General features: G+C 36.8%; 2 protein-coding genes across 2 annotated transcripts in view; one reads left to right on the top strand and one right to left on the bottom strand.

Moving 5' to 3' along the window:
• Window positions 1–25168, top strand: part of LOC134377918 (histone H4) — a 734914-nt gene that overhangs the window by 222842 nt on the left and 486904 nt on the right. The gene's annotated exons all lie outside the window — the stretch shown is intronic.
• Window positions 4299–6118, bottom strand: LOC134378125 (zinc finger protein 883-like). The gene has a single exon (XM_063097105.1). The coding sequence runs from the start codon at window positions 6096–6098 to the stop codon at window positions 4299–4301; it is 1800 nt and encodes a 599-aa protein (XP_062953175.1). The 5' UTR covers window positions 6099–6118.

The following is a 25168-nucleotide window of genomic DNA, read 5'->3' on the forward strand; positions in this document are numbered from 1 at the left end:
AAAATTCCAGGATAGTTGTATTAAGTATAGGAGTTAGACATTATTGTGGAGAACTATACTGTCTTAGTCCATTCCAGGTTGCTATAACAAACTACCTTAGACTGGGTAATTTATAAGCCACAAAAATTTATTGTTCACCGTTTTGGCAGCTGGAAAGTCCAAGATCAAGGCATTGGCACTTTCTGGTGAGGGCTTGTTCTCTGTTTCAGAGACGGTGCCTTCTATGTTTCCTATCCAAATACTAACAAAGCCTGACCTTGCTTAGCTTTCAAGATCAGACAAGATTGGACACATTCAGGGCAACATGGCCATAGTACTTCCATGCATCTTCACATGGCATAAGGGGCAATCAAGTTCCCTCAAACTTCTTTAATAAGGGCATTAATCCCATTCACAAGAGCAGAGACTTCATGACCTAATCATTTCCCAAAGGCCCCACCTCTTAAGTATTAGGAATCCCTTATTAAGGATTAGGTTTCAACATATAAATTTTGGAGGGACACATTCAGAAAGATTGCTGGACAACATCATCTTTGATTTTAGTAATCCCTACATTTTGATTTAGTTTTTAATATATATTATAAAGTAAATATGGTTATATATTTTGGGGTTGACTAAAACAGGGTTCTAAGAGGCATCTTGCAAATCAAAGTGCGTACCTTCATAACACTCTTGCTATTACAGCACCGCCCCCCCACCCCCCCAGCAAATGTTACTTAAGCATCCTCCTTTCCTCAGTCAATATTACTAAAACATTCTCCCTTCCTTAGTCAACTAAAATTTACTCTACTTCTATCTAGCTTCTGTGAAATTACAAAACTCTAAGGTATGAATCATACCCTCAAAGAACTTGTAATTGAACATCCCAGAACCATTAAGTACTAAATGCCACGTGAATAAATGCTACAGAAATTCAAAGAAAGATGAGTACTGAATGGAGCTGTTGAGTCAAGTAAGAATAATAACCCAAGACTATGTATGTGCTAGGCCATAAGAAGTTTGAGAGGCAAGAGTAATAAAAGCAAAGGAGAATATTCAAATTGCAATCAGCACATGGTCAAAGTGTTGGGAAGAAGAAGTGAAAGTAAGAGCTGCCTGACTGAAATGTATCTCTGTGAGTGAAGTGGTATTTGCTGTATGCTGAACTGTAATAAGTGAACGAATTTTCTCAGGCTGAAACAGAAACAACAAAGTCACAGTGTAATAGCTTTATGACAGTCTTATACTTGTGCTCTACTGCATAATTCACTAAAATGTTATCATATTCCAAGACCATTAAATTTGCTTATCAAATTTTTAAAAAGTTCAAAATTGACAGAAAAACATGCCTTTTAAAAATTCATTTTAAGGGCCAGCCCATGGCTCACTTGGGTGAGTGCGGTGCTGATAACACCAAGGCCGTGCGTGGTTCAGGTCCCTATATAGGGATGGCCAGTTAGCTCACTTGGGAGAGTGTGGTGCTGACACCACCAAGTCAAGGGTTAAGATCCCCTTATTGGTCATCTTTAAAAAAAAAAAAAATTCATTTTAAAAAATGACATGTGCATTACAGAAAATTTGATAAAATTAACCATAACAAAAAAATAACATTTTGATGTACATAATTTTAGTCTTTTATACACACACATACACAAAGTACTTACTGTCTTAACCTGGTTTTTATTTTACTTCATATTAATTCATTTTCACTAAATATTCTTCTTTAAGATTATTTTTAAAGACCACGTAATATTCCAGATTATTTAACCAATTTCCCCTTGTGGGACACAAATTGGTTGTTTCTAGTGTTTCATCAATGTAACAACATTAAAAATCTTTGTTGATAAGTCTGTATGCATATCCATGACTCCTTCCTTAGAGTACATTTCTGCAAGTGGTTATGCTAGGTTAACCAGCATATACTCTAAGTCTTATGCTACATACAGCCAAACTGCCACCATAAACATGGCATTCCAGGCAGCAATTAGAGTACTCATACCCTCAAATTGAAGAATATTTATTTTTAGTACTTTGTCAATTTGTTGGAACAAAAAAAAGGATATAATAGTTGTTCTAAGCAACAATTTACTGAGCCCAAATGAGGCAAAATATTTTTTCACATTTTATTGGCCACTTTTTATTTCTTTTGTGCCATCTCCTTGATTCATTTTTCTTTTGGGTTTTTTTTTTTTTATTATCTCAAAATCTCTTACATACTGTCAACCCTTTTCCATCATGAGGGTACACTTCAAAAAGTTCGTGGAAAACAGAATTAAAAGATAATATGAATCTTTTCATGAGCTTTTTGAAATACCCTCATATATAAAACAAAATTTTTTTCCAACTTGTCATTTCTTTTTAATTTTTAAGATAGTCTGAAAAATAAATTTTAGCTTAGTTTTGCTTATTTTTTTTGATAGAGATAACTATCATTTTTGTGTGAATGTTTTAGAAAGCTCCCAGAATCCCAAGAGCACCTAAGTATTTATGTATATATTTGCTTCTTTTATAGTTTCATTTTAATCTTTAACCACATGAGAAATGTATTTGCTATAAGTTAGTTACTATACTGAATTATCCAACCACTCTTGACTAATTTGGAATTTCATATGCTAAATTATTTTATGTACTGAGCCTATTTCAGATTTTTTCTGTTTTATTGATGTTTATTGTTTTTGCAGTAACCCAGCCAAAGCATCCCCAGAATTATATTTCGGAAACATTTTGCATATTCTCATCCCTTTTTTTCTTTCATATTGAAGTCAGAATCACCTTAAATTTACAAATTAATTTTATTCACTCATTCCATATAGATATATGATAGATTACTCATGTATTTATCAGCTTTTTCTCATTATAAAATTTTAAATAATATTTTGGGGTCTTGCATATTTCTTATTAAATTCACTCCCATATTTTATATTTCTACAGCTACTGTGAATATAATCTCTATTCTATTACACTTTCAAATTATTTACTGATAGTACAGTGTGTGTGTGTAGTACTACTAATTTCACATATGTTTATTTTGTAACTACTCACAAAATCATGTGAATGTGCCCATGTATTTTTCTGGTGAGAAACCCTATGGCATTAATAGGTTCTCAGACGAATACATAAATTCAGAAAAGCTTAAACACTGCTGCCTTAAGAGCAGGTCTTCTCAAAAGCCATGTTGCAAGTCCATCATAATTCACCCTTATATGTGAGCAGTTTTCTTGGACATCAAAATGAACTCCAGACTCAGACTCAGTTAAGTCTGGACTAGTCTCTGAAATCATACATTTGATAAGTTCCATTACAAGTGGCTTTTTCTTGTCCTTAGGTGGTCAGTTTAAAATCATAGGTTTCTAAGAAAAATCTTCATATTTTCAAGCCATTGTCTCTGTAACCATAGGAAAAAGTCAGACAAGGGATTTTTCTAGACATCAGGTACTCAAATTTCTCATTCACATGGTCTTATATATTTAGGTGTGGAAATAACAAATGCACTTTCCAGTTTCATCTTTTTGGGTAAATTGCCCAAGTCATGTTTTCTAGTTCTTTCTTATCTGGGACATGATGATAGCCATATTCAACTTAGTAGAGAAGGTTTGTATTTGCAAACCTTTAGATGGAATCTAGGTAACCTATCCCTTATCTACCAACAATTTGAATCATTCCTTTTATTTTTTTTCCCTGAGGTTTTATCTAACACCATATTCTCAGTCTAGGAAAGATCCCCACCTTTCTACTGCAATAATTCATGAAACTTATACTACATTATCACTTAATTTTCTTCAATATTTATGACGTCAAATTTTGGAAAACTAATGCAAGAGTAATAAATGGCTACATGGCATATGCTCTATATCTACATTGAATCCTTAATGACCATTACATTCTCGTGCTGTGAATCATACCTCGTGTACAATAAATAAGTCACAATTTATGAACCACATATTAATATCAGTTCACCCATTCATTGTGTGTGTGTGTGTAATTTTTTTTTTTGGCAGCCAGCCAGTACAGGGATTGAACCCTAGGGTTATCAGCACCATGCTCTAACCAACTGAGCTAACCAGCCAGCCCCCTATGAACACACATCTATAGAAACCTGCATTATTACTAAATATAATAAATGTGGATCTTCAAGATCAACTAATCAGGCCTTCCAATTATTCAGGTGAGGTAATTAAGATTGAAAGAGGTAAAGCGACTTACCCCAAAGTAAAAGACCTAGTTAGTAATAGAGCTGAGATTAAAATCCAGGACTTCTAAAACCCAGAAACATGCTCTTTCCATTAAACCATGTGGCTATTCTAGGTAGTTGACAGTTTTCATGATCTTCCTTCCATTTCCCTGGGAAGGAACTCCACACTAATCAAACTCTCAAGGCAGTCAGAAGATTTGTCTCCACTGTGAGTTTTCTCATGTTGAATAGAAGAATTTTGTTTAAAGGTTTTGCTATACTCAGTATGTATACTGGATTTCTCTCCACTGTGAATTTTCTGGTGTTTTGTAAGATAGGTGCTCTGGCCAAAGGCTTTCCCACATTCATTACATTTGAAAGGTTTCTCTTCAGTATGAGTTTTCTGATGTTTTTTAAGGTCCATCCTTCGGCTGAAGGCTTTGCCACATTTACTGCATTCATAAAGTTTCTCTCCAGTATGAGTAATCTGATGTTGGATGAGGCCTGAGTAATAACTAAAGGCTTTTCCACATTCATTACATTTATAGGATTTTTCATTAGTATGAGTTTTCTGATGATTTGTGAGGTTTGTACTCTGACTGAAGACTTTTCCACATACATTACATTTATAAGGTTTCTCACCGGTATGAATTCTCTGATGCTGAATAAATCCTGACCGATCACTAAAGGCTTTTCTACAATCATTGCATTTATAGGGCTTCTCTCCAGTATGGATTCTTTTATGTTGAAAAAGGGCTGAACAGAAACTAAAAGTTTTCCCACAGTCATTACATTCATAGGGTTTCTCTCCAGTGTGAGTTCTCTGATGCTGAATACGCCCTGATCGGTCACTAAAAGCTTTCCCACATTCATTGCATTTGTAGGGCTTTTCTCCAGTATGAATCCTTATATGTTGCATAAGGAATGAACTCTGGCTGAAAGTTTTCTCACATTCATTACACTTATATGGTTTCTCTCCTGTATGACTTCTCTGATGTTGAGTAAGGTATGTGCTTCTGCTGAAGGCTTTTCCACATTCCTTACATTCATAAGGTTTTTCTCCAGTATGAGTTTTTTGATGTTGAATAAGAGCTGAATAGTTACCAAAGGCTCTCCCACATTCATTACACTCATGGGGCTTTTCTCCAGTGTGAATTCTTTGATGTTGAATAAGGGTTGAATAATCACTAAAGGCATTCCCACATTCATTGCATTTGTATGGTTTCTCTCCAGTATGCGTTCTCTGATGTTGAATGAGGTCTGAACAATAACTGAAAGCTTTACCACAGTCATTACATTCGTAGGGTTTCTCCCCAGTATGAATGATATGATGTCGAATAAGAGCTGAGTGATCACTGAAGGCTTTCCCACATTCATTACATTCATAAGGTTTTTCTCCTGTATGAATTCTCTGATGTTGAGTAAGATGTGCACTTTGACTAAAGAACTTACCACATTCATTGCATTCATAAGGTTTCTCTCCAGTATGGATTCTCTGATGCAGAGTAAGATGTGTGCTCTGACTAAAAGCCTTTCCACATTCAAGACATTTATAGGGTTTCTCACCAGTGTGTATTCTTTGATGCTGTGTAAGGTATGTACTACGACTGAAGGTCTTGCCACATGCAGTACACTCATAAGGTCGCTCCCCACTATGAATTCTCTGATGTTGGATAAGAACTGAGCAATAACTGAAGGCCTTCCCACATTCGTTGCATTTGTAGGGCTTTTCCCCTGTATGAGTCTTCTGATGGTTTGTTAAGTGGAAACTCTGGTTAAAACCTTTTCCACATTCATCACATTTATAGGGTCGCTCTCCACTATGAGTTCTTTGATGCTGAACAAGAATAGCATGGTCTCTGAAGGTCTTCCCACATTCACTACATTTACAAGGTTTCTTTCCATCACATTTTCTCTTTATAATTAAATCTGAATTTTGTTTGAACATCTTTCCACACGTACCATATTTATAACATCTCTCCTCTATGGAATCACTCTGCTTTGTAACAAGTATTGGTCTTATACTGAAACCTTTCCCAAATTCATTAGATTCTATATTTCTTTCTCTAGTAGAAATTTTCATACAGGTGACTATTTCTTGTCCCATATATTTCTCCTGGTTTAGTGGCTGATTTTTAAACTGGCCTTTAGATATCCAGGTTTCTTCCAACACAGACTTTCTCTTTGTAAATTCTTCTGTCTTTATTCCTTGAGATGAACCTTCTTTGGAAATGTCTTGCTGCTCTACTGTTGACTTCTTAGCCCCACATCTAATCTTCTCATCTAAAAGACACAAAGATACAAATCTACCATGTGGCCAATGCTGGAAGAAAAGAAGCTGCTATATTAGCTGTTATATTAGGGATAATGAAATTAAAAATACTGAGAACATAAAATACTGGGAATGTAAATATGGCCTAGTAATCTAGGAAGGGGTGAGAGGGAAATACTAGTGGTGTGAAAGGGTCTGATTCAGGACACATTGTAATCAAAGAGAATGAAGCAAACATTCTGTCAGGTAAGATGAATGATTAGGGAAAAGGCTAAAAGAACAAAGAAACATGATGAGCAGGGATTAAGAAAGGACAATTGTTATCAGAGAGGGATGGTCTTTTAAGGAGTATCCCATGTACTTAATTAGCATTGAAACTATTAAAACCTACTAAGAGTTCTTTAAATATATTTTAAATAAACTTTTCTATTAGAATTGTTTTTTGACTTGTGCAAAGCAATACTTTTAGCTAATCTCTCTTTGTCAAATAACTGTTAAAGTTACTGTTTTACATTTGATGTAAGAAGAGCATAAACTGTAGGTCTAAAAGAAAGGAAAAGATAAAAAGAGGAAATCTACTCTTTTGAAATAAAAAAAGTTCTTAGGGCTTTCCAATGACAACCCAACATTATTTTTTACTCTCAATCATGAACAGAAAGCCAAGAAACATTAAGCATAGAGGAAAAAGGTGGACCCTTCTTTTTATATACCAGCATATCTAGGAAGTAGTTCTTCACTCTGGATTCATACTTAAGAGTAAGTTACTAATATATTGATTCTTAATTAAGAAAAGATCCTAACCTTTTTACTGCAATAAGTGTTTGTATGTAAGGACATGATGAATAATGGATTTTATTGCAGAATGACTGGAAAGGGACCTGGTTGATTCATTACAGGATTCACAAATGTTGGCAGCTATAAGTCTTTGATCTTTAGCTAATTAGTTTGCCCAGAATGAATTACTTCAACCTTCTACCCAGGCAGGGGGTGGGATGTAAGAGCCCACTTGCCTATGCTCTGAGTCAAGTGAAAGGAAAAACTGGGGTGAGGGTCTTTCCAATCAGTATGCAGATTTTTCACTAAATATCTGTTTTCAGTGTGTCCCCTAGATCCTGGCATGTAATAAGTAAGCATTAAATATGAAGAATTATTGATTAGCTGTACTCCTAACACTCAAAAATCATTCTTCATTCTGATTCTAATTTATTTTTGCTTCTTCTGCCCCAAGCCCTTTCTCCCTTGTTTAACCCCATCAATTCCTGACCATACTTTAAAGCCCCACTCAAATTACACAAGTCTCACAACATTCCTAACTCCCCAGTCTCCCTGATCTCCAACAATATTTACTGTTTTAACTTCTAATGTTAGCACTTAAAAGCAGTGCTGTACATTGCTTATCTATTATCTCATGTGTGCATATGTTGTCTTCGGAGTTATTTCATATCTTAGAGGAAAAGAAAAGAACTTTGATAATTTTTTTGGTTGTATAGCAAATACTAATTGAGTTTATGCTAGGCTGATTCTTATTAGCATATTTAATCTTCCTAACAAGCCTAGGACATGAATAGGACATGAACAGAACCTCCATTTCAAGGAAGATTCAGAATGCTAACATAACTTTGCCTGAGGTTACCCATAAACTAGACTCCAGAGTCCAAGCTCTTAATCTCTACAGCCCTAAGGGGCAGTCTGATGCAGTAGAAAAGCAATGGCTAAAGACAGAGAATATCCTGAGATTTAATCTCAGCTCCCACTGCCTATCTGTGTGACATCAGGGAAGGCTTCTTTTTTGGTGTCTTTTCAGTTCTCTATACTGCTGATAATGTGATCTTTCAAGTACAAAAATTCTGGCCAAATATTTAAATTCCTCCCATATCTTTGAGATACAGGTCCTTAATGATCTGTTCTACCTAACCAATCCAGACTGCTCATTTCTCACACATGCCTTATAATTCAGCCATACTGTATTTACTTCCTTGTACTTATCAAATTTCTTATGTCTCCCTGCACATGCTGATCTTTCTACCTAGAGCACCTCTTTTTTTTTTTTTTTTAAGATGACCGGTAAGGGGATCTTAACCCCTGACTTGGTGTTGTCAGCACCATGCTCACCCAGTGAGCAACTGGCCATCCCTATATAGGGATCCAAACCCGTGGCCTTGGTGTTATCAGCACCACACTCCCCCAAGTGAGCCACAGGCTGGCCCTAGAGCACCTCTTCTACCACCTACTCTGTGCTAAGGTCATTCCTGCTCATTCTTCAGGATCCCACCTCTGGTTAGGCTCCTCATCTATTCCCATAGCCTCTGCACTAATAAAGTAATTCTTGTTTTTATATATAACAACACCTAACATTTAATTAGTGCTTATCAAACTTAGAACTACCACTGGTCAAGGAACTTTACACATATTTAATCACATATGTATTCCTCACTACAATTCCATAAGTTAGAAGCTATTATTATCCCAATTTTATGAATGATGCAATGGGAAATAAAGCTGTACTTTCTAACACAATAATCACTAGCCACACATGGCTACTGAGCATTAGAAATATGCTTAGTCCAAATTGAGCTGTGTTTTAAGTGTTAATAAAATACATTCCAGATTTTGAACACTCAGTACAAAAAAAGTATAAAATATTTAACTAATAATTTTTAATATTAATTACATGTTGAAATGATGTTTTGAGTACATGGGATTAAATAAAAGACACTATTAAAACTAATTTCACCTATTTCTCATTAATTTTTTATAGCATGACTACTAAAATATTTAAAATTACATATGTGGCTTGCATTACATTTCTGTTGGTCAGTGCTGGTCTAGAGAAATAAGAAATTTGTTCAAGGCTACAGAGTTGGTAAGTGGAAGAGTCAGGATTCAGCCCAGTCAGCCAGGCTCCATAGTCCACCTTCCTTGCCATCGCTCCGCATGATGGGTGAGCATATGCCCATCATGGCACTTACCAATCTCCTTCACTAGACTCTGAGCTCCTGGAAATCAGAGAGTAAAGTCTTTCACATTCAACTTCTCAACTCCTGGCACAGTATTTGGTACACAGAATATGCTCAATGAATAGGCAAATGATAGATTTTTTTTTTTTTTTGAAACTATCACAATGAGAGTGGTTTTTAAAATTAGTCGAACTACTTTTTTTTTTTTTTTTAAATCTAAGTCTTGGAAACTATTTAAAGCAAAAGGTGAGATAAAACAAATATCCTGATATTTGGAAAAGTAAATGTTTGATAGTGAAAATCTACTTTTTTAATAATTATAGGCAAAAACGCTAAGAGGGATATTTATCCTGTAAACTGAAACAACCACTGCAGAGACAACTTTTTATAGATATTCATTATTAAGAGGGAGAAACAAAAACTGTGAAAGAATCCCATGGAGTAGTTAGAAAATTAGATAAATCAGAGCTTTAGACTGTTGTGCACATTATGAAAAGATAGTTTCATAAAAGACAGTGAACTGGATTGATTTTACCTGAGAAGATGAAAGAGGGCTAAGAAAAGGTCATCAGATTTTCTTGACAAGAAAGGTGTCATGCCTTTTATAAGCATACTTAAAAATACAGTTGTGAGAGACAAACACAATTTATAGGGTCAAGAAGTAAATGTGTATACTTATAATAGCAACATTAACAACCACTAGTAATACTCAGTGAGCACTTACTATGTACCAGGCAGTGTTGTAAATATTGTAAGTATATTACTTAAGCCCCACAAAAACTTAATGAGGTAGATCATTTTATTCTATCCATTTTCAGAAAAAAAAAAAAAAAGTGAGGGGGGTACAGAAAAGTTAATAAGTAACTTGCCCAAGGTCCAAGGCATGGGCCACATCAAGAAAAATAATAGAAACTCAAAGAAGTAACTGTGAGACATTTTTGGTGAGGTAGGTGGGAAGATCGTAGATGTTTCAAAAGGCAAGGAAGAATTAATCCTAAAACTGGGGTTACAGAAAATAACAGAAGGGAAGTGTTTGCTAAACAAATTCATGAATGTAGAATGCAGATGAGTCAGTTTTAGAGGAAGAATACAGCCTTCTCTAACCACAGCAGAAAAAATTAGAGTCGAATTTTGAAATAAAGGCCAATAGTACATAAGAAAATTCATATTAGGTGATCTCAAATCCCTGGAAAGATTTGAAGACAGTGATCCAATCCTTCATTGAACAGCAGAAAAGCTGCTTCTAATGACTCTCTTCAGCATGATTTCCACTCACCTGGGAAGTTACCTACTGGAACATTTGCCTTCAGTAGCCTGACTCTTTCTGTTCCTCCGAGTGGGAGAACACATCAGGCTCAGAAACTGAAATCCCTGCTCATAGGGAAGCAAATGGGCTAGCAACTTGTCATGAACGAAAGAGAAAATACCCAAAGGACTTCTGAAAAGGTCACAAAAAATGAATAAGGAAAAAGGAGGACTTAAAGATGAAAATCTAGAAGTTGATATAAGCCCAAATCACTTTTCTACTTCTAGAATAGAAACATTAGAAACTTGGTAGGAGTAGAGGGAGATACTAATAGCCTAGAGATCAAAATTCAGAAAAGTAAAGCACATCCTAGCAATCATTTTCCAGTTCTTTGTGGTCCATTCCTTTTGTCATAAATAGGGAAAGAAGCACTTCTATCTTAACTCAGAAATGAACCTGATCCTTCAACTCCGGCCAAACTCAATAAAGTATGTAAATAATAATAAACATGATCATAGCACTAATAAGAAAACAGCAACAGCTTACATTTACTGAGTCCTTACAATAATACCAGGACATTTGTGCCAAGTATTTAGTTTATTCTGTCCTAGACAGATAATCCTGAAAAAACTCTGAGTTAGATTTTATTATTAGCCCCATTTTATACATGGGAAAACAGTCTCAAAAGGTTTAAAAAAACTTGCCTAAATTTTCTGTGATGGTAAGTGGTAGAGCCAGGACTTGAATTCAGGTCTTCTCACTCCAAAACCCACATTCTGAGTCCTCACATTATAATGTCTATGGCTAATAACATCTAAAGGCAACAAAATACTACATGGAAAGAGTCTAAGATACAGAGAGAAAGTAACCCTTACCTAGCAAAACCAGGTTCCTATATTTTTCCAACATGTACTTCTGAGCAGGGTACAGTTGCTCCCACTTCTCCCAGGTTATGTCCATAGCCACCTCTTCCAATGTCTTGATAACTAAAAACCAAATATATTTGCATCACCGCAAGAACCAGTTACAGTGAAATGAGTACAAAGTAATGTGCACAAAGGACGGAGATAACTGAACTGGGAGAAATGGAAGAGGATATCACATCACATCACATATTTTTTCAGCAACTTCTGTGTGCTACATAGTGTAATCCAATTTTCTTGGAACTATAGAAAAAAAGTTTGAGATATAATCCTTGCCCTTAATCCTAAAATGTTGTGCAAGAAAAGATGTGTACACACACACACACTAGTGAATAATGTAGACCAATGACAAATTATATGGTTAAAACAGTAAGTACTAAGGTCAAAGTAAATCTGCCTGAATAAGGGAAGGCTTCATAGAGGAAATGGAACACAAACACAGCCTCTGAAGAGGTCATGAGCAGTCTTTTTCAAGCTTCTGGGGGAAATCCATGAAGAGATCAAAAAATCAGTTTAGTGGGTAGTAACCTAACTTAAGAGTGCAGATGCTAAAGCAAGACTGCCTAGACTCAAAGCCCAGCTCCACCACTTACCAGCTGTATGAACTTGAGCAGTTAAACTCTGTGCCTCACCTGTAACATGGGGACAATAACAAGTCCTACAACTCAGGCTTATTACAATGATTCAGTTAGTTAATAACATAGAACACTTAGAACAGAGCCAGGATATAGTACACACTGAAAGTTAGTTAACATTACTTTTACTGAAATAGAATGGAATGAATAACAAGCATGTATAATAATAATAATGCCTTAACACACTTGAGTGACTGGTACATAGAAAGTGTAAAATGAGTCATTGTTGAATAAATAAGTTGGCTCTTTATTACTCTCTTTTCGGGCAGCAACATAGGATCTAAAATATACTGCATGACCTTTTCTTTTAAACAGAGAAATTATTTGTATAATACTAAAGCACTTACAAAGTATTGGGTATTACATGTATTATGTACTCAAATGCACTGAGTATTATAAAGAAAATACAAAGTTTATTAAAGGACAATGTGTGTATCTGCACCATCAAATTAAATCACACATTATCAGCTTGAACCACAGAGAAAAATCTTTTCCTGGGCAACAACACTCTTGAGTTTACAAAGGGTACTGAGTTGGATAGAAACAAGTATTTCTTTTTAAATTTGATCACTTTTATAAAGAAAAAGCAAATTTTGCAGTTACAGCAAAGCCTACTGATTATTTTTCTCCTTCAAAGTATTTTTAGAATACCTTTGTTTTGAATAAACAACTGAACTAATAAATATTTATTCATTCAACATATATTTATTGAACACTGCTAGGTAATAAAATAGTGCTGAACAAAACATAGACACAATACCTGATCTCATAGAGCTGAGTGTCTAGTGGATAAAAAATAATCAAATAATCACATACGCACACACAAATATAAAATTATAACTGTGGCAAGTAGCATAAAGAAGAGTCACATGATGTTATGAGAGTCTTTAATAAGGGAATCTGGACTGGTCATAGGAGACTGAATTGAGGAGTCACTGTCTGAACTCATGACTGAAGGATTGTCGGGCCTTAAAAACTAACGTCACCTTAAGTGACATTACAAGCGGCGGGACAGCCTAAGACGGTGCCGGGAGGAAGCAGGGTGGGGGTGTCTGCAGGAACCTTGCCTTAGCCCTTATTGGCCAAATACGTGCTTCTGTGCTCATGAACACTGCATGATTGCAATAGCTAGGCATTGAGACAGGATGCATGCTCTCATAACCTTTAAGCTGATTGGAGGATGTAAAAACCTCCCTTCCCCATTTGCCTTTAAAAGCAAGTGCTTGTGTGATAATAAACGGAACTGCTCGACAGAACCCCCCCGCGGCCTGTGAGTGTCCTTTAACGGGCTGGTTGGGGCCGGCGGCTGTGCTCACCTCTCTTCCTGGCTCTCTTCCCCCATCTCCTCCCAACGGGGACTGGAGGGAAAGAGGAATCTGGGCCATCCGCTTGCCCACCAGAAGGGACACCTAGGGAGAGACTGATAACGAGGCTAGGGCTGTTCGGGTCGGCAGGCCACGGACCCAACAAAGGATGAGTAGGCACTGCCTTGGTGACAAAGGTAAAGAAAACCACATCAAATAGAGGAAATAGCAAGTGCAAAGGCTATTACATAGGATGGGGGAGGAAAAGAGACTGAAAGAAGGCCAGTGTGGATAGAGCAGGGAAGGCATAAGTGGAGAATGGGGGAAGAACTTAGGCTGAAAGATAGAGGCCAGCCGTGTGAAAGAGAGAGGCTAACAGACCATGTAAAAGTCAGTCTTTATTCTGACAGCAACAGGAAGCCATTTAAGAGTAGTTAGCAAGAAGATGACAAAATCAAATATGAATGTTGAAAAAGACTCCTCTGGCAGTAGGTGGAAAGGTAGAAAGGCCAGAATGGATATGAAAAGAATATTTGTGTGGATGCTCCAGCAATCTAGGCAAGAAATGATGAGGACAAAAACTGGAGAGAAAGTGAGTAGAAATAGAAAGAAGTGATAGATTTGCAATACACTGAAGAGGTAAAGTTGACAGGGCTTGTTGACAAACTGTATATGCAGCTGAGGGCAAAGGGATTGTAACTGTGGATTTCTGGACTCTGGCCAGAATGACTAGATAGATGGAGTGACATTCATCACGACAGGGAATACTGGCAGACCACCAAGTATGTCTTGTGGATATTTTTTTATTTATTTGTTTGATTATTGCAGAAATGACTAAGAAACTTTTTCAGAATGAAGGGAAATAATAACAGACAGAAATTCAGATCACCAAAAAGAAACAAAGAGCATCAGAAATAAGCGAGTAAATTAAAATTTATTTTTAAAAGTTCACTTTTGTCTTTCTTTGTAATACATATGAATATTAAAATGAAAAATTATAACCCTAGAACAATCTATGACATATGTTGATGAAACACAGAACAACTAGAACTAAAAGAATGGGGTGTGATAACTGAACCCACACAGTTGTAAGGTTTCCACATTTTTATGTGAATTGACACATTAACTCTAAGAAGATTGCAAAGAATTAAGGATGTATATTGAAATCCCTAGGAGCAACTACTAAAAGAAAAGTTCACAAGCCAATAAGAAAATCTAAAAAGAACATTTAAAAAATTTAAATAATCTGCAAAAAGGAAGAAAAGGAGGAACAGAGGAAAACCGGAAGGGTTAAATAAAAAGCAAATAATAAAATGGTAGAGACAAATCCAAACATATTAATAATTACATTAAATTCAAATTGTCTAAATGGGGATTGACAAACCATGGCCTTAGGGCCAAACCTGGTCTACTACTTGTTTTGGTAAATAAAGTTTTATTGGAAGATAGCCACACCCATTCCTTTACAAATTGTCTGTGGTTGCTTTCTGTCCATATTGGAAGAACTGAGTAGATCTGACAAATTAAATGGCCCACAAAGTCTGAAATATTCACTATTTGGTTCTTTAAGGAAAAGTTTGCCCACTTCTCGTCTAAAACAGGTATACAGAGAACTCTGGAAATCTGAAGAGGTTCCCCCTTGAAAATTTAGCAGGGTATAGATTATCACATACATGTGAGCAAACTACCCAAGGCCAAGGAAAGAACCTGTAAAAAGTATGAGAAATAATAGTGCCTACAGCTCACACAGGGCCTGTTGCACCAGCCATACTAAAAAACTTCATGTTAAATTAAGTATTGGGCTGAGTTTACAGAAAAGTCTTGTCTTATTACTGGAGAGTAATTAGCTCTAGGCTAAGCACTGCTTAATTCCCATCTAACAAAGTTTAAAAGAAAGACCTGAAAGGATCAAATTGTTTCCAAGTAACTTAATTGCACCCCAGATTAAAGCTCAAAAATATATTAACAGCACAAGAAATATCTACCACCCAATCAGACAAAGTTAATAATGTATGGCATCCAAACAACGATTACTAGGCAAACAAAGATGAAAATTACAACATGCAAAAAAACAAATAAAAATTTAAAAAATTGATCAATTGAAACCAATCTGGATAGATACTAGAATTGGAATTATTATAGTTACATTCCATATATCCAAATAGCTAAGTAGAGAAGTGTGGATGAAATTTTAAAAAACAGAAATTTAAATTCAATTTCTAAGATAAAAACTAAAATGACTAAGATGAAAAATACACTGATGGGATCAATGGAAGACGAAATATTTCAGAAGAAAAGATTAGTGAATTTGAAGACAGTAACAGAAACTATAGCAAAAAAAAAAAAAGATAAAAGAGAATTAAAAAACAGAGCATCAGTGAACTGTGAAACAAATTTAAGCAGACTATTATATGTGTAATTGGAATCACAAATTGAGGGGGAGAGCAGGAAAAAATTTATTTAAAGAAATAGTGGCTGATAATTATCCAAATTTAATAAAAACTATAGACCCACAGATCCAAGAAGCTCAACAAACTCTAAGCACAAGAAACGTGTAGAAAACTTAACCAATCCATGTAATAATCAAATTGGTCAAACCTAGTGATAAAGAGAAAATCTTAAAATTTTCTGAGAGAAAAAAGAGACATTACATATGGAGGAACAAAGATAAGGATTACAGCAAATTTCACATCAGAAACAATGTAGTCAAAAAGACAGTAGAGCAACATCTTTAAAATTCTAATGAAAGAAAAATATCTTTCCTAGATTTCTATTCTTACCTAGAATTTTATATCCAGAGGAAATAGCTTTCAAAACTGAAGTAAAAATAAAGACATTTTGCAGACATAAAAAGACTGATATCATTCAGAATATATTCTCTGAAGACAATGGAATTGAATTTGAAAGCACTAACAAGAAAATATCTAGAAAACCCCCAACATATTTGGAAAATAAACAACATATTTCTAAATCGATGGCTCAAAGGAGGAATTATGAGAAATATAAGAAATATTCTGCACATGATAATAAATGTCATCATATCAAAATTTGTGAGACATACCTAAAGTAGCACTAAGCAGCCTTGTCTAATAAAACCTTCTGAAATGATGGAAACATTCTGTATCTCTGCTCTCCAATACAGTAGCCACTGGCCACATGTGGCTATTGAGCCCTCAAAACATGACCAGTACAAGTTAGAAACTGAATTGTGAATATCATTTAATTTTAATTAATTTAAATTTAAATAGCCACTTGTGGCTAGTGGATACTACATTGCATAGTACAGTTCTATACCTTGATGTGGTGGAAGTTACACAGCTGTAAATATTCATTAAAATTCAAAACCATTCAAATAAAATTGGTGAATTTTATTGTATGTAAAATATACCTTAAAACTAGGGGGAAAAATAATGGTAAGGATACAGTTGCAAGAGAGAGTATAAACATAAAATGGGTGAAGGGAAAATACAGTAAAGGTCTTCAAAAGCCTGAAGAGATGGGATCCAAAGCACAGTTGGAAGACATGCTCTAGAAAGGTAGATAGAGTTCCTCTATTGAAGTGGGAGGGATAAAGAACAGGATGATACAGATTTAGTCAGATTTATGTTGGTTTCAGGAAAGTGAAAGGGTTTCCATCTGAAAAACTGTATTATTCTCAATAATCTATGAAGAGAATAGGACGGTCTAAAGTTTTAGGAGATGGATGAAGTTTGAAATGGATATAGCAAACTAAATTTTCCAAAGAAGTACTGAAGATTGCCAAGATTATAAACAGGCAATTTGAGGTTGAGGACTATAAATTTTTAAATTGTATTAAATCATTCAACATTTTTTCAACACAAACTTAATGCGTATCTACTACATGCTAGACACCACTCTAGGCACAGATGATATGGCAGTGAAAAAGAGACCAAAAACAAAAACAAAAAAAGAAAAGAAAGAAAAACTCTGCTTACACAGAGCAAAAGACAAATAATATCCTAACTACATAAATAAATTACATATTATGTTAGGTGAAAAGTACTGTTGGGAAAAATAGATCAGAAAAGGCAAATAGAAAGTGCCAACATGAGTAGGGGTGACACTGGGGCAACTTTAGTTTGGATGGTCTGGAAAAGACTCACTGAGAGGGTGACATTCAAGCAAAGACTTGAAGAGAGTCAGGAAATATGCCTATTATACTCAAGGAACAGAAAAGAGGTCGATATGGCTGGAGATAAAGGAGCAAAGGGAAGCATGGTAGGCAGTGAGATCTGAGATGTAATGGGGGCCAGACTGTGCAGAGCTTCACAATGTTTACTGTAGTGGAGACCACAAGCAGGTCTCTACCTCTGACCAGTCTTCGATTCCACCTTCACCCAGGTGTGAGCTTTCTTTTCACTTGCTTTATTGTAAATATGTTTACAAAATTAGGTCACCCCAATTCGCTTCTCACCCATATCTTCTCCACAGCACATTGGTTTTCCTTCCAAATCACCTTATTCCTCTCAGATCTTCTAGATTCCCCAACCAGAGTTATTTTTTAGTTCCTCTCTCTTTCATTCCCTATATTTAAATCAAACCATTACTGTTCCTTACCCAAACAAGCTGCATTTTCTTTTTCAAAAGTTTCTAACAATTCACAATCAGCTCTACAATAAAGTCCAAACTCCTAAGCCCTATCTAGCATACCCAACCTCACCCTTATGATTATAAGCCTACCACTTACTGCCCTACCAGAAATATGCTCACTTCTACCTCTAAGCCTTGTCTTATGTATTCTCCCCTTAAAAGCCCTCAGTTCTCCTGTGACTAAATTCCAACCATATTTCTATGCCCACCAAAATTAAACCCCCTTCACGTAATCTTCCAAATCATATTTTCTCCTTCTCTGAACTTCTATGGGATGTTTTCTCTTTAACCTTTGAAATGGATTTGTGTGTCTCCCTGAATTCTTCCTTAACTCCTTTGTTGGGCCATAGATTCCTCAAGAACTGAACACCACAGACAATGCCTACTGAGAACCTAATTGCCATGCTAGTTACTGAATGAGGACAGAAGAACTATGGGAAGGTAGAAGGCGATGGGTAAAGGCTTATAAACTCCATGGTCAAACAGAATAGGCCTTGCTTCCTGGGAAAGAAAGTATCTGAGACTCAGATCATTAAATCGAAGTTTGTTGGGCCGCAAAACACCAGAATGAAAGTAGGAAATGTAAAATATTTCAGGATGGGAAGAAAATCCAACTCACCCTGAACCTGCCATCATGGGCCTAGCAGCCATTCTCTCTTCTTCTGCTCTCTTCTCCTGAGGAAGGGCACAGTCTTGAGATGGTGGCACTGAGGGAAGACAGAGGAGCTATGAAGAAGGGAGTGTGTGTCTTCAGCTACCACACTTGACATTTTGGAGCTGCACTCTCCAATATGGTAGCCATTACCTACATGTGACTGTTTAAATTAAAATTAATTAAAATGAAATAAAATTGAAGACTGAATTCTTCAACTGCAATAGTCACATATCTGTGGTTAGTTGCTACTGTTCTGGACAATGCATATATTAAACATATCCAGAGAAAGTTCTGTTGAATAGCACTGGTGTAGAAATCCACATATATGGTATTTTGTGAGATCACACCAACTGAATCTCTGGCTCCAGCAAGTAAGGGCGAGCAGACATTCTTTGCCACAAACACGATGACCACAGGATAGGCCACAAGCATTATGGCCTCAGTGCCATGCTGTACTTCATTCATGGTCAAAGTAGTTTCTGGAGAGCAAGAGCAGTAATCTAGACTATATCATAGCACTTACCACCTATACTGAAATTACCTTTTTGCATGTCTTTTGTCTCCTCCCATTCCCCAGGCAGGAATCGAGATTTACCCATCTTTACATTCCTAATAATAATACTGTACCTGGCATAAGGTAGGTTTTGATATGCTTGATGAACTGAAGAGACAGGCTGAAATCTGTGTTGGATTCATAATCAAGATTTTAACATAAAGGATTCACACATTCATTCAGCTCTGCACTAAGGACTCTTGTAGGCAGGCACTGGGGATACAACAATGACAAGACACAATAAAGCCCCTATGAGAGGGACAGCAAACAACAGCAGCAGCAACATATGAGCATATATAAACTCAACTAGTGATAAATATATCCAAATAAGTAAGATAAGGGGAAACAGAGGGACTTTATCTTAGATGAGATGGCCAGGAAAAACTTAGTTCTGAGAAGGAAACATTTAATCAGAGTTGTATAAAAAGAGGGAGTAAGCCATAAGGATAACTGAGGGCAGAGAACAGCAAGTGCATAGTCCGTACCTACTTAAAATCCTCAAGCTGGAATATCTCTGGCATGTTCTAGAAAAAGCAAGCAGGCCAGTGTAAATTAGAAGAGTGCAAGAAATGAGGAATTTATCTTTAGGTGATATAAAACAATGCCATCTCTCTTGGTTCTTCAAGAATACAGGAGAAATTGCTTGGCAAATTCTTTCAATATAGGACATAGTGCCTTTATTATCAGAGGCAGTGTTGCTTAATGGAAACAACAACAACAACAACAACAACAGAACACTCCAATGGGTATGAAGAACCCTGGATTCTAACATCTGAGTTAGTAAAATGCTGTAAAACATTAAGCAAGTCCCTAATGTCCTTGGATCTTTATTTCTTCGGTAACAAAACAATAGGGATAAGAGTATCTGCTCTCATCATTTTACAGAACTTTGTGGGGATTAAGCAAGATATAAAAGACCCACTGAATTTAAACATTTGAAGGACGAACTACTTCTCAGAATGTGGTCCTTGGATCAGCAGCATCAGCATCACCTGGAAACTCACCAGAAATGCAAATTCTTAGGCCCCACCCCATACCTACTGAATCAGAAACTCTGGTGGTGGGTTTGGTAATGTGTTTAAACTATCTTCCAGGTGACTCTGATGTTCGCTCAAGTTTGAGAAGCACTAGTTCCTGAATCACCTAAGCAACAGAGAACTTTCTCTTGGAGGTTCAGAATGTTATTGCTTGCTGCTCCTATGAATTAGCAACTCTACGGAATGCCTCACATAAACCAGAGGATCTCAAAGGGCAGGAACTGGTCCTTATAAGACTGGAGAAAAGAGGAACTACTGCCCTTTAGACTGTGGGAGTCAGGGATGCTAGATGCCCTTCAGTACCGAACAATCCCAAACAATTTTCAAATGTCCTACAAGACATTCACAGAAAAAAAGTCTGTTGATAATTATCAGTGCCTAGAGCCTCTTTTTTACACACAATTACAGAGGGTTTTTTTTTTTTTTCCCCCCAGTACTAATAGGCAATGATTTCCTATAAAGGCAACTATAGTCTAAATCAAGGTACTTTGTTTAAATTTTACTAAGATTTGATCATTTTATCAGCCTGAGTTGCAGTGTGTTTCCTTTTATTTCTCCTTTATTTCAGAGGTAAGTCATTATAGAGCTTTAAAATGATTGTATATATACGTTAGTTTTACTACCAATTTAATGAATTTCATTTCTGGATTTCATTCTCCATTAAAAAATATTTAAGAGCCTACTGAGTCTGAAAGAATTGACAACCACTGACATACATTGGGTTATTAAATCTCACAACCCTTGATGAAGGTTAACCTCTCAAAAAGGTTAATTTGCCCAAGGTTATCACAGAGCCAGTAAGTCTCAAAGCTGGGATTCAAATTCAGACCTGTTTTTCCTTCAAAAACCAAGCTTAATTAAAACATATGTTCACACAAAAACCTGTACACGAACATTTACAGAAGAATCATTCATAATTACCGAAATCTGGAAACAATACAAATATCTTTCAGCACGTGAACAGATTTTTGAAAATCTGACACATCTATATACAATAGAACATTACTATGCAATAAGAAATTAACACACACAACAATGTGGATGCATTTCAAAGTAAAGCCTTGTGCTGAATGACTGAAACCAGTCTTAAAAGGTTATAGACTGTATGATTCCACTTATAAATGATATTCTGGAAGATACACACTACAAAGATAGAGAAAAATCAGTGGCTGCCAGGAGTTAAGGGTGGGGAAAGGGTGTGAATATAAAGGAATAGCACAGGAAGGTTTCTGGAGTGAACGAAACAGCTCTGTATCCTAATTGTGGTGGTAGTTACACGAATCTATACGTGTGCTAGACTGTACGCCTCCCCCCAAGTCTATTTTACTATATGATAATTTTAAAATTAACTGACTAAATAAGCCAGGTCGTTTCCATTCTACCATGCTAGATAAAAGACTGGCGTGGGAAAAGCACGACATGCAAAGTGACAGAGGGAGGGGTTTGGGTCAAGGGTTCAAACATTTCCTCTCACGCACCATTCTTCCCACTTTCTCACACCAAAGGTCTTTCCCCTGTGTGTTTTTTTCTTATCCCTCAGGTGAGGAAAGGGAAAGCTCTCCTTCCTATAACTTAGTCCCCAGAACACTCTCCCCACCACCTGCTCTGGCTCTTACCTCACTTCAGGCAACTTCGTCGCCTCCACCTTGCAGTGCTCTGGCCCCTGTGACATCACGCAGGTTCTGTTCCCTGTATTAGCACTGGTTTTGTATCCTCAGTGACCCGGGCCTCCTCCACACCAGTCCCTGCTCCCGGATGGGGGCGACTCTTCTCTAGTTTGTGGCTCTCGGGAGGTTCGCCTCCGCCACTCCCTCTCAGGAACCCACCTATCTCTGACCTCTGGAGATGAGGCTGGATCTCGTATTTTATCACCAGCTCCCGCCGGCCGCCGTCGCCCTCTGAATAGTCCCTTGCAAAATGCTCAGGGACCCTCCTTAGCGCCAGAAGCCACAGCCGCCGCTACTGCTCCCAGAAGCTTTCCACGAGCCTGGATCCCACACGGCCCCGAGCTAGCTCGGGTACCCGCCGAGATACACCGCACGCCCGGTGGCCTAGAGGGCGTTTCTCGGTCTTCCCTATGCCTCTCCGAATCAGAGACAGGGGTAGGTATAAAGGTGAGCCTCTGCTTCCACGTCTCCAGGGTCCCCCATCCCCACCCCGCTCCTTCTGGTCGCCTTCTCCGAAAAGAGCAGGGCCCACGCCTTGTGAAGCTCCAGGATCCTCTACCTGCAAGGACCGACCCACCTGTCGGGAACCAGATGCCCTCAGACTCTCCACGCACAGGGGAGCTCATGGACAAAAGGTTTCCCGGTCCCAGCAGAACTACGCCTGCGCGGCTCTCGTTGTGGCCGTGCTCGCTCTACCCTGGTGACTACATTTCCCAGGATCGTCTGCGGCTGTGGAGATTTAAAGGTTGGGGCGTGGCTAGAGCAGGCCCCGGTGATCTTTATCGGTAGGCTGTAGGAGTGGCCGCTAGAGAGCTATGCTTGCCTGGAAAAGTTTTCCCTACGGTCCAGATTTATGTGACAGCTCCACTGTCACTAGGGTATATGTGAATAATTTGCATGTAGTAAAGTTCCTCTGTATTACAGCATTTTTTTATGACACACGGACATTAAACTACTAATTAAAGATCACAGGCTCCCAGGTAAAGCAGACGCTTTACTTTATAATAACAATAGCCAATTAAACACTAAGCACTTTACATGTATCATTGCATTTGAGAAAGCAAAAATCAGCCCTGCTATTAACCAGACTCGGATGACACTGACAAAGCCTGCTGCAAACTTAACAGCAAGCGGTATTTCTCCCCACCTCATTCTGCAACTGTAAAGTGTCCTAATGATTCTCTTTAAATATTTATTGCTTTCTTACCAATGACATCCCCACCTTTGTGTTGCTACTCCTAGTGGACAAAGCTCACTGAGAATTTTTTTTTTTTTTTTTTGATAAAATCAAAGACTTTCAGGAACTTTGCTATTTGAGCTCATATCAGGATAAATGATTATCCAATGCTTGCCTGGCCCATCAGAGCCATTGCTGACACAGAGAAACAATGTGTTTCCAGAACTGGTGCAGAGCCTCAATACAGGGTTTTTGGCCACAACACACCACATTTATCTTAACTTTGAGATTTCCAAGAAAACAGGACCCCGAGTCTACTTCTTTGTCCAGACAAACCTTGCATTTGGCCTATCTAAATACTACTTCACTCAATTTTACCTAAATTCTATCCTGCCTCAAACTCCTTTTTCGTCCTTTGTGAGATGCCTCGTGGTTCTGCTGGTGATTGTCTTTTTGCAGCAAGTGAATAAACTTAACTTTGTTAGACTGTTTATCCCTGGTAGTCTTTATTAGATGAGTTTTAAAACATTTTACCCCAATACATAAGCTCCAACAGAGATTGGCACACATGAGTAAGATTTTTTTTAAATGAATGATTGAGGTCGTTATTATTAACCTCATTTTACAGTTGAGGAAATAGTCACAAAGAGGTTAAATAATTCACCCAAGGTCACCCACATGATTTGGCTAAAAGAACTCTCATTTCTAATTGCTGTATGATGTGCCCTACTACTTTCTAAATGCAAAGAAACAGACCCAAGATCTTACTTGCTTACGGTTTCACAACTAGCTAATGGCAAAACTCGTATTAGAATCCCTATTTCCCAGTCCAGTTTGTTTGTTTGTTTGTTTCCTGCACTACCTACGATTACTCAGCACATACTGCAAGGTCAGTTTGGTGCCACATGGTGCTGGCAGTCTTTTCAGCAGTTTAGTGCTTAACAGATATCTTATTCCAAGAAGAAATTTAATGGTTCCTGCTTTAAGTTCATGACCTTCAATGATGCAGCAAGAGATAGAAAAATATGTACACATATATGTGTGTATATGACATTTATATATATATGTTTGTGTGTGTATTTACATACAGAGAGAAATAAATGCAGCTCAACTTGAATCTAGATCCTGTGGATCTGCAAATCTAAATAAATATTTAGTTTTACAAACCTCACAAGAATGTGTACATATTTTAGAGGAAAAAAATGACATGACCTGAAGAAGAAATAATAGAAAATTATTGAATAGGCTGTGTACATAACTTTTTTCCCCCAAATATTAACTTTAGTGATGTATAATTTTAAAGTATACAAGTGGGTGATTTGACTTATGTATGCATTGGAGTAACTACCACCCTCAGTGTTGATACAAAAAATTTCTATCTCCTCAGAAAGCTCCCTTGTGCCCCTTTGTAGTCACTATTCCTATATATAATATTATAATAATTTTCCATAAAATATACAAATTCAGAAAATATTTATTAAAATATATTTGAATCATAGATTCTATAATGAAAATTTATATTATACTTTATTTGAAGCTTTGCCTCTTGGCATTTGAAACTACCTTTAACTGATTTTGCAAATAAAAACCAACATTATTGACTCTGAGTAACTGCCCCAAATACCAACTGTTGGAACTGTACCAAAATAACCACATGTGATCAACCCACCAATGGATGGACTAAATTGAAGTTAATTGAAATTTAACTTATATTTTCTATTTATTATCACTGTATACTGGCCAAAGATGTAGAGAGAAACAATTTTAGTATATTGGTACTATGTCTGTTAATGTTTGGCTGTATTGCAATTGTCGCAGTGCTATACAATTTGGAGTGTACTTTAAGTTAGATTTTAACCTAGTTGATTAACAGTCAACTAAAACTAAATAGAAATAAATTTAATGGGAAGAGTACATCATTTCTATGATGGGAAAGCAGAAGTAAATCAAGTTTCCTAGTTCCATCATACTTATGTCATTT

Source organism: Cynocephalus volans, chromosome 5, assembly GCF_027409185.1.
Source record: "Cynocephalus volans isolate mCynVol1 chromosome 5, mCynVol1.pri, whole genome shotgun sequence".
NCBI lineage: Eukaryota > Metazoa > Chordata > Mammalia > Dermoptera > Cynocephalidae > Cynocephalus > Cynocephalus volans.